Raw genomic sequence first — 13332 nt, 5'->3', positions numbered from 1 at the left:
ACCGTCATCGTATCAAACAAAGTTAGTTAGTTAGTTAGTTAGTTAGTTAGTTAGTTAGTTAGTTAGTTAGTTAGTTAGTTAGGGTTTGAATTAGGGTTAGTTAATTAGTTGGGGTTGGATTACAGTTAGTTACAGTTAGATTTTATATTTAGAGTTTGTTATAGTTTGGGATAGGGTTAGTGCGGATTATAGTTCGTTAACAATAGAAAACAATAAAATGGATGGACGCCACGCCTCTGGAGGGGCGTGGTTACATTGAGTACGTAGGCGAAATCTCGGAATGGGTGTTGCAGTTATGGATGTCTAAAAATGCTATATTAACTGGCACAAATTGAGATCGGCAGAAAAGCTGCTGACTTGCAAATTTGAGAGATTACCTTTCATCGACTTCCGTGCGCACTCCGCCTTCTCATTGACTTTACTCGTTTGCCGCAACTGATTATTTAAAACGTACTATTGTATTTTTATACATAAGTGTTCATCGCCATTTTATTGGGTAGACCAACAACACAAAATGAGACCAATGAAATGTTTTTTGTTTTTGTTTTTTTTAATTCAGGCATGATAGACAAAGGGAAGCGTGATGGATAGCCCAGAAAGACGTATTTAAAGTAAGATTGGCAGACAGCTCTGCGTAGCCAAATCTAAAAATGTTGTGTTAAATTTAAACGTGACAGACCAAAGAAAGTGTTATTTAAAACTTAAGCGCGATATTACGTTTCTGATTTTTTTTTTATTTTTTAGCTGAGGATTGATAATTTGGATTATTTGAACGACTGTTCTCATCTTGAATATTCTTGCAACGTTTCGGTCCATCTACTCTCCAACCTTCTTCGGGTGTATCTTGACGAAGTCGGGAATCTTTCTATCGAAAATTTGTGCAGTATTTCGAACAAAAGTCCTTGATTTAATTCCCGGACGAAGCATTTTCTCATTGTCAACCATAGTCAGGTAGAAGTCTTAAGTAATTCGCAATTGTATCCTTAGTATCGCCTGCACTGAGAATTGAACCTCCAGAAGAGCGTCACTTAAAATTGAATTTTATCTAGTACTTTATCGGTTAAGCCACGAGTCCTTATGATAGTTGAAGGTTCAATCCTCGGTGCGGACGATACTCAGAATGCAATTATAAATTACTTAAGAGTTCTTCTGGGTCATGGCTGATGGAACGAGAGCATGCTACCCCCGTGGATTAAATAAAGGGTTCCGTTCGAAGTTCCGCACAGATCACCAAGTTCGACAGAAAGGTTCCCGAGTTCGACAGAAAGATTCCCAAGTTTAGTAAGATACACCTGAAGAAGGTCGGAGGTTATATCGCCCGAAGAGTTTTGAGAACAACACACAAGATAAGAACAGTAGTCCGAATGATACAAATTAAACAGAGTATAGTATACTGACGAACGAAGAAAATATCGTAACGATATTCTCGGACGTATCCAACGTATAGCAATTAAAATGTGTGACAGACATACTGACAAACCGAACCTCTCAACTGGGCTACGAGACGCATCTAACAAATAAATAGGTGAAGTGCATAAAACTATTAAAAAGGGAGGAAAAAAAAGGCTCGCACGAACTGTTAAAAGCTGTTCAATTAGTTGCGTGGTTTAAGCGTCGGGCCTCTTGCGACGTCACGATCCGGGGCGACGGTAGTGGTGACGACCGTTGATGGAGAGGAACGACCGGCTCCCGTAAAGTTCGAGTGTTTAATTGAGCGCTCGTTTTAAGCAAGAAAGCAACCGCTTGTTTCGAGGGGCACGTGCCAAGACCCGACGCCGGGCGTATGGCGCGTACCGGATGTACGTGCCTCGTTCGAGCTGTAGACTTTTTTTTTTATGTAAAGGTAGCTGCGTCAAATACTTCAACGTTGTTCTGGTGGGAAAGCTGAAGAATGTGGTTGGACAAACTTTAGGAAGGGCGGAAGGAGGAGGACAATTTTATTTTACAAGTAAAGATTATGTACATGACCAAAACCGATAATGAATCGATATGGTTTGGACAAAAATTTAATTTCCATGTCTATTATTATAGTGAAAGCTAAATTGAATAATGTGTGCTTCTTTATGGCGTTTTTTTGTTTGTTTGTGTGTTTGTTTGTTTTGTTTTTTTAATCACACAAAATTAATGCTAAAATATTCCTTGATTTTGGGGGTTGAGTTTTTGGGATTCGAACAAATCAATTTTAACTGTTCTTAATGGCCGTAATTTAAGATCTACTCAATACTCAACTCATCGATCTCTTGCTAAGTTTCTGTGTATCACTCTCATCCTCAATCATTATGTTATTACACCCACCCATCCACCCGCGCTCTTGAATTATGTAGTCCCTATCACTCTCGTGTCCGTCTCTCTCTCTCTCCATCTATTCCTCTTTCCTTTCCTTCGTCTTTCTGTTTTACTCTCTCTCTCTCTTTCTCTCTCTCTCTCTCTCTCTCTCTCTCCCTCTCCCCCTCTCTCGAACCGTGGTATTTAAATTTATCCAGCGTTTTCTTGCTGACTTTCAAAATAATTCAATGTAACGTAACAGTTGTTCGCGCGTAAACAAACAACCGGAAATAAACATATAATTATCAGGACCTTTCGTTCATGCAGCTCATTAAAAGAAGATCAAGTCACTCCTGGGAGAAAATCTATAAGCAAAAATTATTTAAAAAAAAAACAAAAAAAAACTTCTACATGCATTTCTCACAGAAAACTAATTTCCTAAAGGAATCGAGGATCGTATTCATAGACAGTCAGTCATTTTTGTATTTATAATGCAGAGCTATGAAAAACTCTCAGAAAAATTCCTTGTTAGTCGTTGGGTATTATTTTAACGTTATTATTTACGTCATTGTGAAGTTTTGCTTTATGTTTTGTTTGCTTGTTTGTTTTGGGTTTGGGGGGGGGGTTCTCATTTCGATGTGATTTAAGTTTGAGTGCTTATGCACTTATTGTACCGAGCTATTTTTTTAAATAGTATTTTCGAATCAAATTCAATTTGTACTATATTTTTGCTTATTAAATGGTTAGATGAAAGTACAGTATAGTTACAAAACACCCTCGCCTCCCCATGTTACGAATGGCTTTCTAAATAATAACGTTATTATTTCAGCGCGACAACATAGATGCATAAGTACCGAAAGTACAGAATAGTGAACAAAAGCTCTCCCTTCCTATGTTAAGAATAGCTTTCTAAATAATAACGTTATTATTTCAGTGCGATAACTTAGACGCATAAGTTTCCAAAATTGGAATATTCCATAAAAATGTCCGCATCAATATTTTCCGGTAATGCGTTTATAAACCAAGAGTCAGAAATAGATTACTGTTTACTTTTAACAAATTGGATTGGATTGCGGAAAGGGGTTGTGATTTTTAGATGGAATGCTATTAATGATGCATGTGGGGGTGTCGCTAGTTGTTCTTTCCTCTGTCGTTATTTTCATGCAGGATGCTCGACTGAGCTCCAATCTTTGTTTCGCCCTTAACAGACATTCAGAGCAAGAAACTTATCTTATTACCACCACGAAAATAAAAAAATTTCCCTTTCTCCCTACAGACGGAATTTACATGTATAGAACTTCTTTGCTAGGTTTTCCCATCCATGGAACACATTGCCATCGGACTGTTTCCCTGCTGATTACAACTACAAATCCAATGCTATAAACCGTCTTATAACTAATCAATCGCAGTTCATATTCGTACTTCCATAGTCAATGGCGTGGCGAAGTTGGTGAGTGATATCCAATCATATTTAAACCCTTCCTCATAATATTTGTCGGTACTAGTGTAACGTTGCCCGGGAACCAACACGTTGTATGCCTCAGTCGCAAAGCAGACAAAGAATAGAAAAGAACTTCAACTCGTCTTTTTTGTTGCACAACATTTATTTCCTCATTTTCTCTTTACGACTGTGACGTCCCTAACGTGATTGTATTCTCAAGCGTCATTCACGCCTTTCACGTGATCTCGAGCGTACTCCCTTTTATAGTTTGTTTTTCTTTACCGGTGACGTCATTTTGCATGCATTTGCATACTTGAGTCTTTGAGGCATACAATCAAGAGGTTGGATCCAGACACCACCAGACGTCTGCACGCCACTGTTTAAAATGTTCTTCATGTATGTTTTTACAAATAGGTCACCGTTTATCAAAGTCAAAAGGCCACTCGAGGATACGTGTTAATGGGTTTGTCGGGTGGACGATGAGACAAACATCTTAAGGATTAGAGATGATGGTTAAAACTGGACAGAATTTGATTATTTGAGAGGACAGGTTACTACGAGAATTTGTTTACATTGGACTTGAAAAAACAACCATGATGTATTCAGGTGGTAAGCAGTCCCGTAGTATTGTGCTCCACTGACAGGTAGTTCTTGGAAAAAAATTATGTTCATTGAAATGTCGTTTAACAGCAGGTACACAGAGGAAGAAAGGAGGATTATTTACAGTGGCTGTAGAGAGACGAGTTTTTGCTGTGAATGTTTTACTGGGGTGGGGCAGACATCGGAACTTAGTCGAGTACTTGTCATGATAATTGCGATAGAGAAAGATTAACAACGTCTCTTCTGTGTGGAAGGGGCTGTCAGGAAGAGCTGTAACAAAGGACTCACAAAACACGCTTTAGGAACTAAAAATATGACCGCCAGAACATGTAAAGAAATTCGACGGTGAAGGAAAAAGAGAAAAAAAAAGACATTACTTACAAGCCGACCTACAGCTTACAATTCTTTTTTTTTTTTTTTTTTTCCCAAGTTTTCTCTCTTAGTTTAGTTAGTTCTTGTCTCCTTCATTTGCGATCGTATGGTTTCGTAGTAACATTTCTTATCCTCTTTCTTTTCTCTATTTTTACTCTTTTTTCTGGAAAAAAAAAAAAAAAAGGTATGGTCTTTACGGCACCAAATTATCTTCTGAAATCCTGTCCGGGGGACCAACACGCTGTAGCCTCAGTCGCTAAGTAAACAAAGAATAGAAGAGAACTTCAACTCTGTTTTTCGACGAAACAACAACATTTATTCCCTCATTGTTACGACCGTGACGTCACCTACGTGATCGCCTTCTCTCACGTGATCTCCTTCGTTCTTTTCCGTCTCTAAAGTGATCTCCTTTTTTAAAGTCTTTATTTCTCCCTAAACAGTGACGTCATTTTGCATACATTTGTCCGCGCTATGTTACAAAGAGGACAACTCCTACTAGATTTCGAAGTCGATTTAGTACTCTTTTAACGTTGCCCACGGACAAACACATGCTGTGTGCAGTTTCAGTCGCAAAGGGGACCAAGACAAAGAATATGAAATAACACCAACTCGCTTTTTGCTTTATACAACGACATTTCTTTCCTCATCGTTACGGTCGTGACGTCATCCACGTGATCTAGAATGTTCTCCACGTCTCACACGAGATCTCGAACGTTATCTCGTCCCCTGCTCCACATCTCTCTTTCTCTTTTTTATAGTCCTTTCCTCCCAACACTGGTGACGTCACTTTGCATTCATTTACATCCGCGCATCTGCGCTGTGTTACACTCTGCCAAGGTTAATGCTTTCCCGGATGTGGCAACGTAAAGACAAAGGATACTTTCTAAAGCGGTAGAGTGATCCAACCTTTTTGCTGATAACCATCCCGTCTCGTTAACCCTTATCCTCGAGTGGCTTTTTGTTTTGATAAGTAGTGAAAAACAAACTTACACTGATTTCCGCCCCCCCCCCGTTTTTTATTTACTCGCCTGCCTCTGATGAATGTGCTAACTACTAAAAACGTTTGGAACGTTTCTCCATAATTTATGCAATATTGTATTTTTTCGTAGGAACAGGCTGAAAGTAAGAGGCTGAGATCAGTCCGAACACAAAGCATTGATGAAGTAAGTAAACGCGGATGCGCCTCCATCTTTAGTCAATATTTGCTAAAGAGAGTGCTCAGATCCGATGAAATTCTGCTAGATTAGTGCTTCAACCCTCTCATAATACAAGTTCTCATTCAACTGACAATCCATCCACGTCATTCACCCCTATCCTCTATTCGCTTTTTGCCTTTGTAACTCATTATAAAAAAAACGGATGCAAATAAAACGTAAAAAAAAAAATATGGCAGTGTTGCTAGTTGAATCGGAGCAACAGCTTTTAAAGAAAAGGAACAACAACCGTGTATATCAATTGAACATTTTTACTTAAGCAAGAAATAAATGATATTCAAAACAATATAAAGTGAATATACAAGAAAAAAGAGAGAGTCATGTTGTCAGTAGTGATGGGACGATTGCAATATTTTTCCCGATTTCGATACAATTACCGATTCCAGTTCTTTTAAATTTCTAGATATATAATTGTTTTATTTTTAGGGAGGGAGTGGATTGCCGCAAAACTCATGTAATATTTGCATATATTTTCGCAAACGTAAAAAATACACTTGTTGCGGGTCATCTATAGATTTTAGTTTTACTGGTAGTTTAAAATCGATAATCATTTATCATTTTACATATTAATATGAGTCGTAGTAAATTAAGTTTTTAAAAAAAAAACAATGAAAAGAATCGTTTTTGGCATTGGAAAATATACAACACATTTTTCTGATTCCGATACCGATACCGATTCAGATACCCTCAATGGTTCCGATTTTTCCGATTCCGATTTATTGTCCCAACACTAGTGAACATATACTTCCCTGGAACTTAACTCATGTGAGAAAGTGTTTTGTTAAGAATGGAAGATAGAAAGATAAAAATCGCACGAGTAAAATAACGAACAGATTTTTAGATGGTGACAATCAGGTGCAATTGTGGACCAAAAAATATGTATAAGATAAAAAATATGTATAAGATAAAAAATATGTATAGGATAAAAAATATGTATAGGATAAAAAATATGTATAGGATAAAAAATATGTATAAGATAAAAAATATGTATAGGATAAAAAATATGTATAGGATAAAAAATATGTATAGGATAAAAAATATGTATAGGATAAAAAATATGTATAGGATAAAAAATATGTATAGGATAAAAAATATGTATAGGATAAAAAATATGTATAGGATAAAAAATTGGTACAGGATAAAAAAATGTATAGGATAAAAAATATGTATAGGATAAAAAATATGTATAGGATAAAAAATATGTATAGGATAAAAAATATGTATAGGATAAAAAATATGTATAAGATAAAAAATATGTATAGGATAAAAAATATGTATAGAATAAAAAATATGTATAGGATAAAAAATATGTATAAGATAAAAAATATGTATAGGATAAAAAATATGTATAGGATAAAATATATGTATAGGATAAAAAATATGTATAGGATAAAAAATATGTATAGGATAAAAAATATGTATAGGATAAAAAATATGTATAGGATAAAAAATATGTATAGGATAAAAAATATGTATAGGATAAAAAATTGGTATAGGATAAAAAAATGTATAGGATAAAAAATATGTATAGGATAAAAAATATGTATAGGATAAAAAATATGTATAGGATAAAAAATTGGTATAGGATAAAAAAATGTATAGGATAAAAAATATGTATAGGATAAAAAATATGTATAGGATAAAAAATATGTATAGGATAAAAAATATGTATAGGATAAAAAATATGTATAAGATGAAAAATATGTATAGGATAAAAAATATGTATAAGATAAAAAATATGTATAAGATACAAAATATGTATAAGATAAAAAATATGTATAGGATAAAAAATATGTATAGGATAAAAAATATGTATAGGATAAAAAATATGTATAGGATAAAAAATATGTATAGGATAAAAAATATGTATAAGATAAAAAATATGTATAGGATAAAAAATATGTATAAGATAAAAAATATGTATAAGATAAAAAATATGTATAAGATAAAAAATATGTATAAGATATAAAATATGTATAGGATAAAAAATATGTATAGGATAAAAAATATGTATAGGATAAAAAATATGTATAGGATAAAAAATATGTATAGGATAAAAAATATGTATAGCATAAAAAATATGTATAGGATAAAAAATATGTATAGGATAAAAAATATGTATAGGATAAAATATATATAGGATAAAAAATATGTATAATGTAGAAAATATGTATAGGATAAAAAATACGTATAGGATAAAAAATATGTATAGGATAAAAAATATGTATAGCATAAAAAATATTTATAGGATAAAAAATATGTATAGGATAAAATATATATATAGGATAATATATATATAGGATAAAACATATGTATAGGACAAAAAATATGTATAGGATAAAAAATATGTATAGGATAAAATATATATATAGGATAATATATATATAGGATAAAAAATATGTATAACGTAGAAAATATGTATAGGACAAACAATATTTATAGGATAAAAAATATGTATAGGACAAAAAATATGTATAGGATAAAAAATATGTATGGGATAAAAAAATATGTATAGGATAAAAATATGTATAGGACAAAAAATATGTATAGGATAAAAAAAATATGTATAGGACTAAAACTATGTATAGGATAAAAAATATATATAGGATAATAAAATATGTATAGGACAAAAAATATGTATAGGGTAAAATATATATATATAGGACAAAAAATATGTATAGGAAAAAAATATATATAGGATATAAAATATGTATAGGATAAAAAATATGTATAGGATAAAAAATATGTGAAGGACTAAAAATATGTATAGGATAAAAAATATGTATAGGACAAAAAATATGTATAGGATAAAAAATATATATAGGACAAAAAATATGTATAGGATAAAAAATATGCATAGGACTAAAAATATGTATAGCATAAAAAATATGTATAGGATAAAAAATATGTATAGGACTAAAAATATGTATAGGATAAAAAATATGTATAGGATAAAATATATATGTAGGATAAAAAATATGTATAGGACAAAAAATATGTATAGGACAAAAAATATGTATAGGATAAAAAATATGTATAGGACAAAAAATATGTATAGGAAAAAAAATATGTATAGGATAAAAAATATATATAGTACAAAAAATATGTATAGGATAAAAAAATATGTATAGGATAAAAATATGTATAGGATAAAAAATATGTATAGGTTAAAAAATATGTATAGGACAAAATTATTTATAGGATAAAATATATATATAGTACACAATATATTTATAGGACAAAAAATATGTATAGCATACAAAATCTGTATAGGATAAAAAAATATGTATTGGATAAAACATATGTATAGGATAAAAAATATGAATAGGACAAAAAATAGGTATAGGATAAAAAATATGTATAGGATTAAAATATGTATAGGGCTAAAAATATGTATAGGATAAAAAATATGTCTAGGACAAAAATATTTATAGGAAAATATATATATATTGTACAAAATATATTTATAGGACAAAAACTATGTACAGCAAAAAAAATATGTATAGGATAAAAAAATATGTATAGGATAAAAAATATGTATAGGATAAAAAATATGTATAGGATAAAAAATATGTATAGGATAAAAAATATGTATAGCATAAAAAAATATGTATAGTATAAAAAATATGTATAGGATAAAAAATATGTATAGGATAAAAAATATGTATAGGATAAAAAATATGTATAGGATAAAAAATATGTATAGCATAAAAAATATGTATAGGATAAAAAATATGTATAGGATAAAAAATATGTATAGGATAAAATATATATAGGATAAAAAATATGTATAATGTAGAAAATATGTATAGGATAAAAAATATGTATAGGATAAAAAATATGTATAGGATAAAAAATATGTATAGCATAAAAAATATTTATAGGATAAAAAATATGTATAGGATAAAATATATATATAGGATAATATATATATAGGATAAAAAATATGTATAGGACAAAAAATATGTATAGGATAAAAAATATGTATAGGATAAAATATATATATAGGATAATATATATATAGGATAAAAAATATGTATAACGTAGAAAATATGTATAGGACAAACAATATGTATAGGATAAAAAATATGTATAGGACAAAAAATATGTATAGGATAAAAAATATGTATGGGATAAAAAAATATGTATAGGATAAAAATATGTATAGGACAAAAAATATGTATAGGATAAAAAAAATATGTATAGGACTAAAACTATGTATAGGATAAAAAATATATATAGGATAATAAAATATGTATAGGACAAAAAATATGTATAGGGTAAAATATATATATATAGGACAAAAAATATGTATAGGAAAAAAATATATATAGGATATAAAATATGTATAGGATAAAAAATATGTATAGGATAAAAAATATGTAAAGGACTAAAAATATGTATAGGATAAAAAATATGTATAGGACAAAAAATATGTATAGGATAAAAAATATGTATAGGACAAAAAATATGTATAGGATAAAAAATATGCATAGGACTAAAAATATGTATAGCATAAAAAATATGTATAGGATAAAAAATATGTATAGGACTAAAAATATGTATAGGATAAAAAATATGTATAGGATAAAATATATATGTAGGATAAAAAATATGTATAGGACAAAAAATATGTATAGGACAAAAAATATGTATAGGATAAAAAATATGTATAGGACAAAAAATATGTATAGGAAAAAAAATATGTATAGGATAAAAAATATATATAGAACAAAAAATATGTATAGGATAAAAAAATATGTATAGGATAAAAATATGTATAGGATAAAAAATATGTATAGGTTAAAAAATATGTATAGGACAAAAGTATTTATAGGATAAAATATAAATATAGTACACAATATATTTATAGGACAAAAAATATGTATAGCATACAAAATATGTATAGGATAAAAAAATATGTATTGGATAAAACATATGTATAGGATAAAAAATATGAATAGGACAAAAAATAGGTATAGGATAAAAAATATGTATAGGATTAAAATATGTATATGGCTAAAAATATGTATAGGATAAAAAATATGTCTAGGACAAAAATATTTATAGGAAAATATATATATATTGTACAAAATATATTTATAGGACAAAAAATATGTACAGCAAAAAAAATATGTATAGGATAAAAAAATATGTATAGGATAAAAAATATGTATAGGATAAAAAATATGTATAGGATAAAAAATATGTATAGGATAAAAAATATGTATAGCATAAAAAAATATGTATAGGATAAAAAATATGTATAGGATAAACAATATGTATAGCATAAAAAATATGTATAGGATAAAAAAATATGTATAGGATAAAAAATATGTATAGGATAAAAAAATATGTATAGGATAAAAAATATGTATAGGATAAAAAATATGTATAGGATAAAAAATATGTATAGGATAAACAATATGTATAGCATAAAAAAATATGTATAGGATAAAAAATATGTATAGGATAAACAATATGTATAGCATAAAAAATATGTATAGGATAAAAAAATATGTATAGGATAAAAAATATGTATAGGATAAAAAATATGTATAGGATAAAAAATATGTATAGGATAAAAAATATTTATAGGATAAAATATATATATAGAATAATATATATATAGGATAAAAAATATGTATAGGGCAAAAAATATGTATAGGATAAAAAATATGTATAGGATAAAATATATATATAGGATAATATATATATAGGATAAACAATATGTATAACGTAGAAAATATGTATAGGATAAAATATATATATAGGATAATATATATATAGGATAAAAAATATGTATAGGATAAAAAATATGTATAGGATAAAATATATATATAGGATAATATATATATATAGGATAAAAAATAAGTATAACGTAGAAAATATGTATAGGACAAAAAATATGTATAGGATAAAAAATATGTATAGGATAAAATATATATATAGGATAATATATATATAGGATAAAAAATATGTATAACGTAGAAAATATGTATAGGATAAAATATATATATAGGATAATATATATATAGGATAAAAAATATGTATAGGATAAAAAATATGTATAGGATAAAATATATATATAGGATAATATATATATAGAATAAAAAATAAGTATAACGTAGAAAATATGTATAGGACAAAAAATATGTATAGGATAAAAAATATGTATAGGATAAAAAATATGTATAGGATAAAAAATATGTATGGGATAAAAAAATATGTATAGGATAAAAATATGTATAGGACAAAAAATATGTATAGGATAAAAAAATATGTATAGGACTAAAACTATGTATAGGATAAAATATATATATAGGATAATAAAATATGTACAGGACAAAAAATATGTATAGGGTAAAATATATATATAGGACAAAAAATATGTATAGGATAAAAAATATATATAGGAAAACAATATATATAGGATATAAAATATGTATAGGATAAAAAATATATATAGGATAAAAAATATGTATAGGATAAAAAATATGTAAAGGACTAAAAATATGTATAGGATAAAAAATATGTATAGGACAAAAAATATGTATAAGATAAAAAATATGTATAGGACAAAGAATATGTATAGGACTAAAAATATGTATAGCATAAAAAATATGTATAGGATAAAAAATATGTATAGGACTAAAAATATGTATAGGATAAAAAATATGTATAGGATAAAATATATATGTAGGATAAAAAATATGTATATGACAAGAAATATATATAGGACAAAAAATATGTATAGGATAAAAAATATAAAAAATATGTATAGGATAAAAAATATATATAGAACAAAAGATATGTATAGGATAAAAAAATATGTATAGGATAAAAAATATGTATACGTTAAAAAATATGTATAGGACAATATTATTCATAGGATGAAATATATATATAGTAAACAATATATTTATAGGACAAAAAATATGTATAGCATAAAAAATATGTATAGGATAAAAAAATATGTATTGGATAAAAAATATGTATAGGATAAAAAATATGTATAGGACAAAAAATATGTATAGGATAAAAAACATGTATCGGATTAAAATATGTATAGGACTAAAAATATGTATAGGATAAAAAATATGTCTAGGACAAAAATATTTATAGGATAAAATATATATATTGTACAAAATATATTTATAGGACAAAAAATATGTATAGCATAAAAAATATGTATAGGATAAAAAAATATGTATAGGATAAAAAATATGTATAGGACAAAAAATATGTATAGGATAAAAAATATATATAGGATAAAAAATATGTATAGGACTAAAAATATATATAGAACAAAAATATGTATAGGACAAAAAATATGTATAGGACAAAAAATTTGTATAGGACAAAAAATATGTATAGGATAAAAAATATATATAGGATAAAAAATATATATAGGATAAAAAATATATATAGAACAAAAAA

At 27.8% G+C, this 13332-nt stretch overlaps 1 protein-coding gene across 3 annotated transcripts in view; it reads left to right on the top strand.

The window, feature by feature from the left end:
- LOC145293237 (uncharacterized) overlaps positions 1–13332 on the top strand; it is a 284727-nt gene that overhangs the window by 200576 nt on the left and 70819 nt on the right. The window contains exon 11 of one of the 3 annotated variants that reach the window (XM_080139805.1): positions 5788–5841. The exons of the other annotated variants lie outside the window; for them this stretch is intronic. Coding sequence (XP_079995931.1) covers positions 5788–5841 — 54 coding nt within the window. The remainder of the gene's footprint in view (positions 1–5787; positions 5842–13332) is intronic. 3 annotated transcript variants of the gene reach the window in all.

Source organism: Euprymna scolopes, chromosome 14 (assembly GCF_053919585.1).
Source record: "Euprymna scolopes isolate OS-2025 chromosome 14, ASM5391958v1, whole genome shotgun sequence".
Lineage (NCBI taxonomy): Eukaryota > Metazoa > Mollusca > Cephalopoda > Sepiida > Sepiolidae > Euprymna > Euprymna scolopes.
Note: the sequence above shows the minus strand (reverse complement) of the source record. Positions and strands in the feature narration are given on the sequence as shown.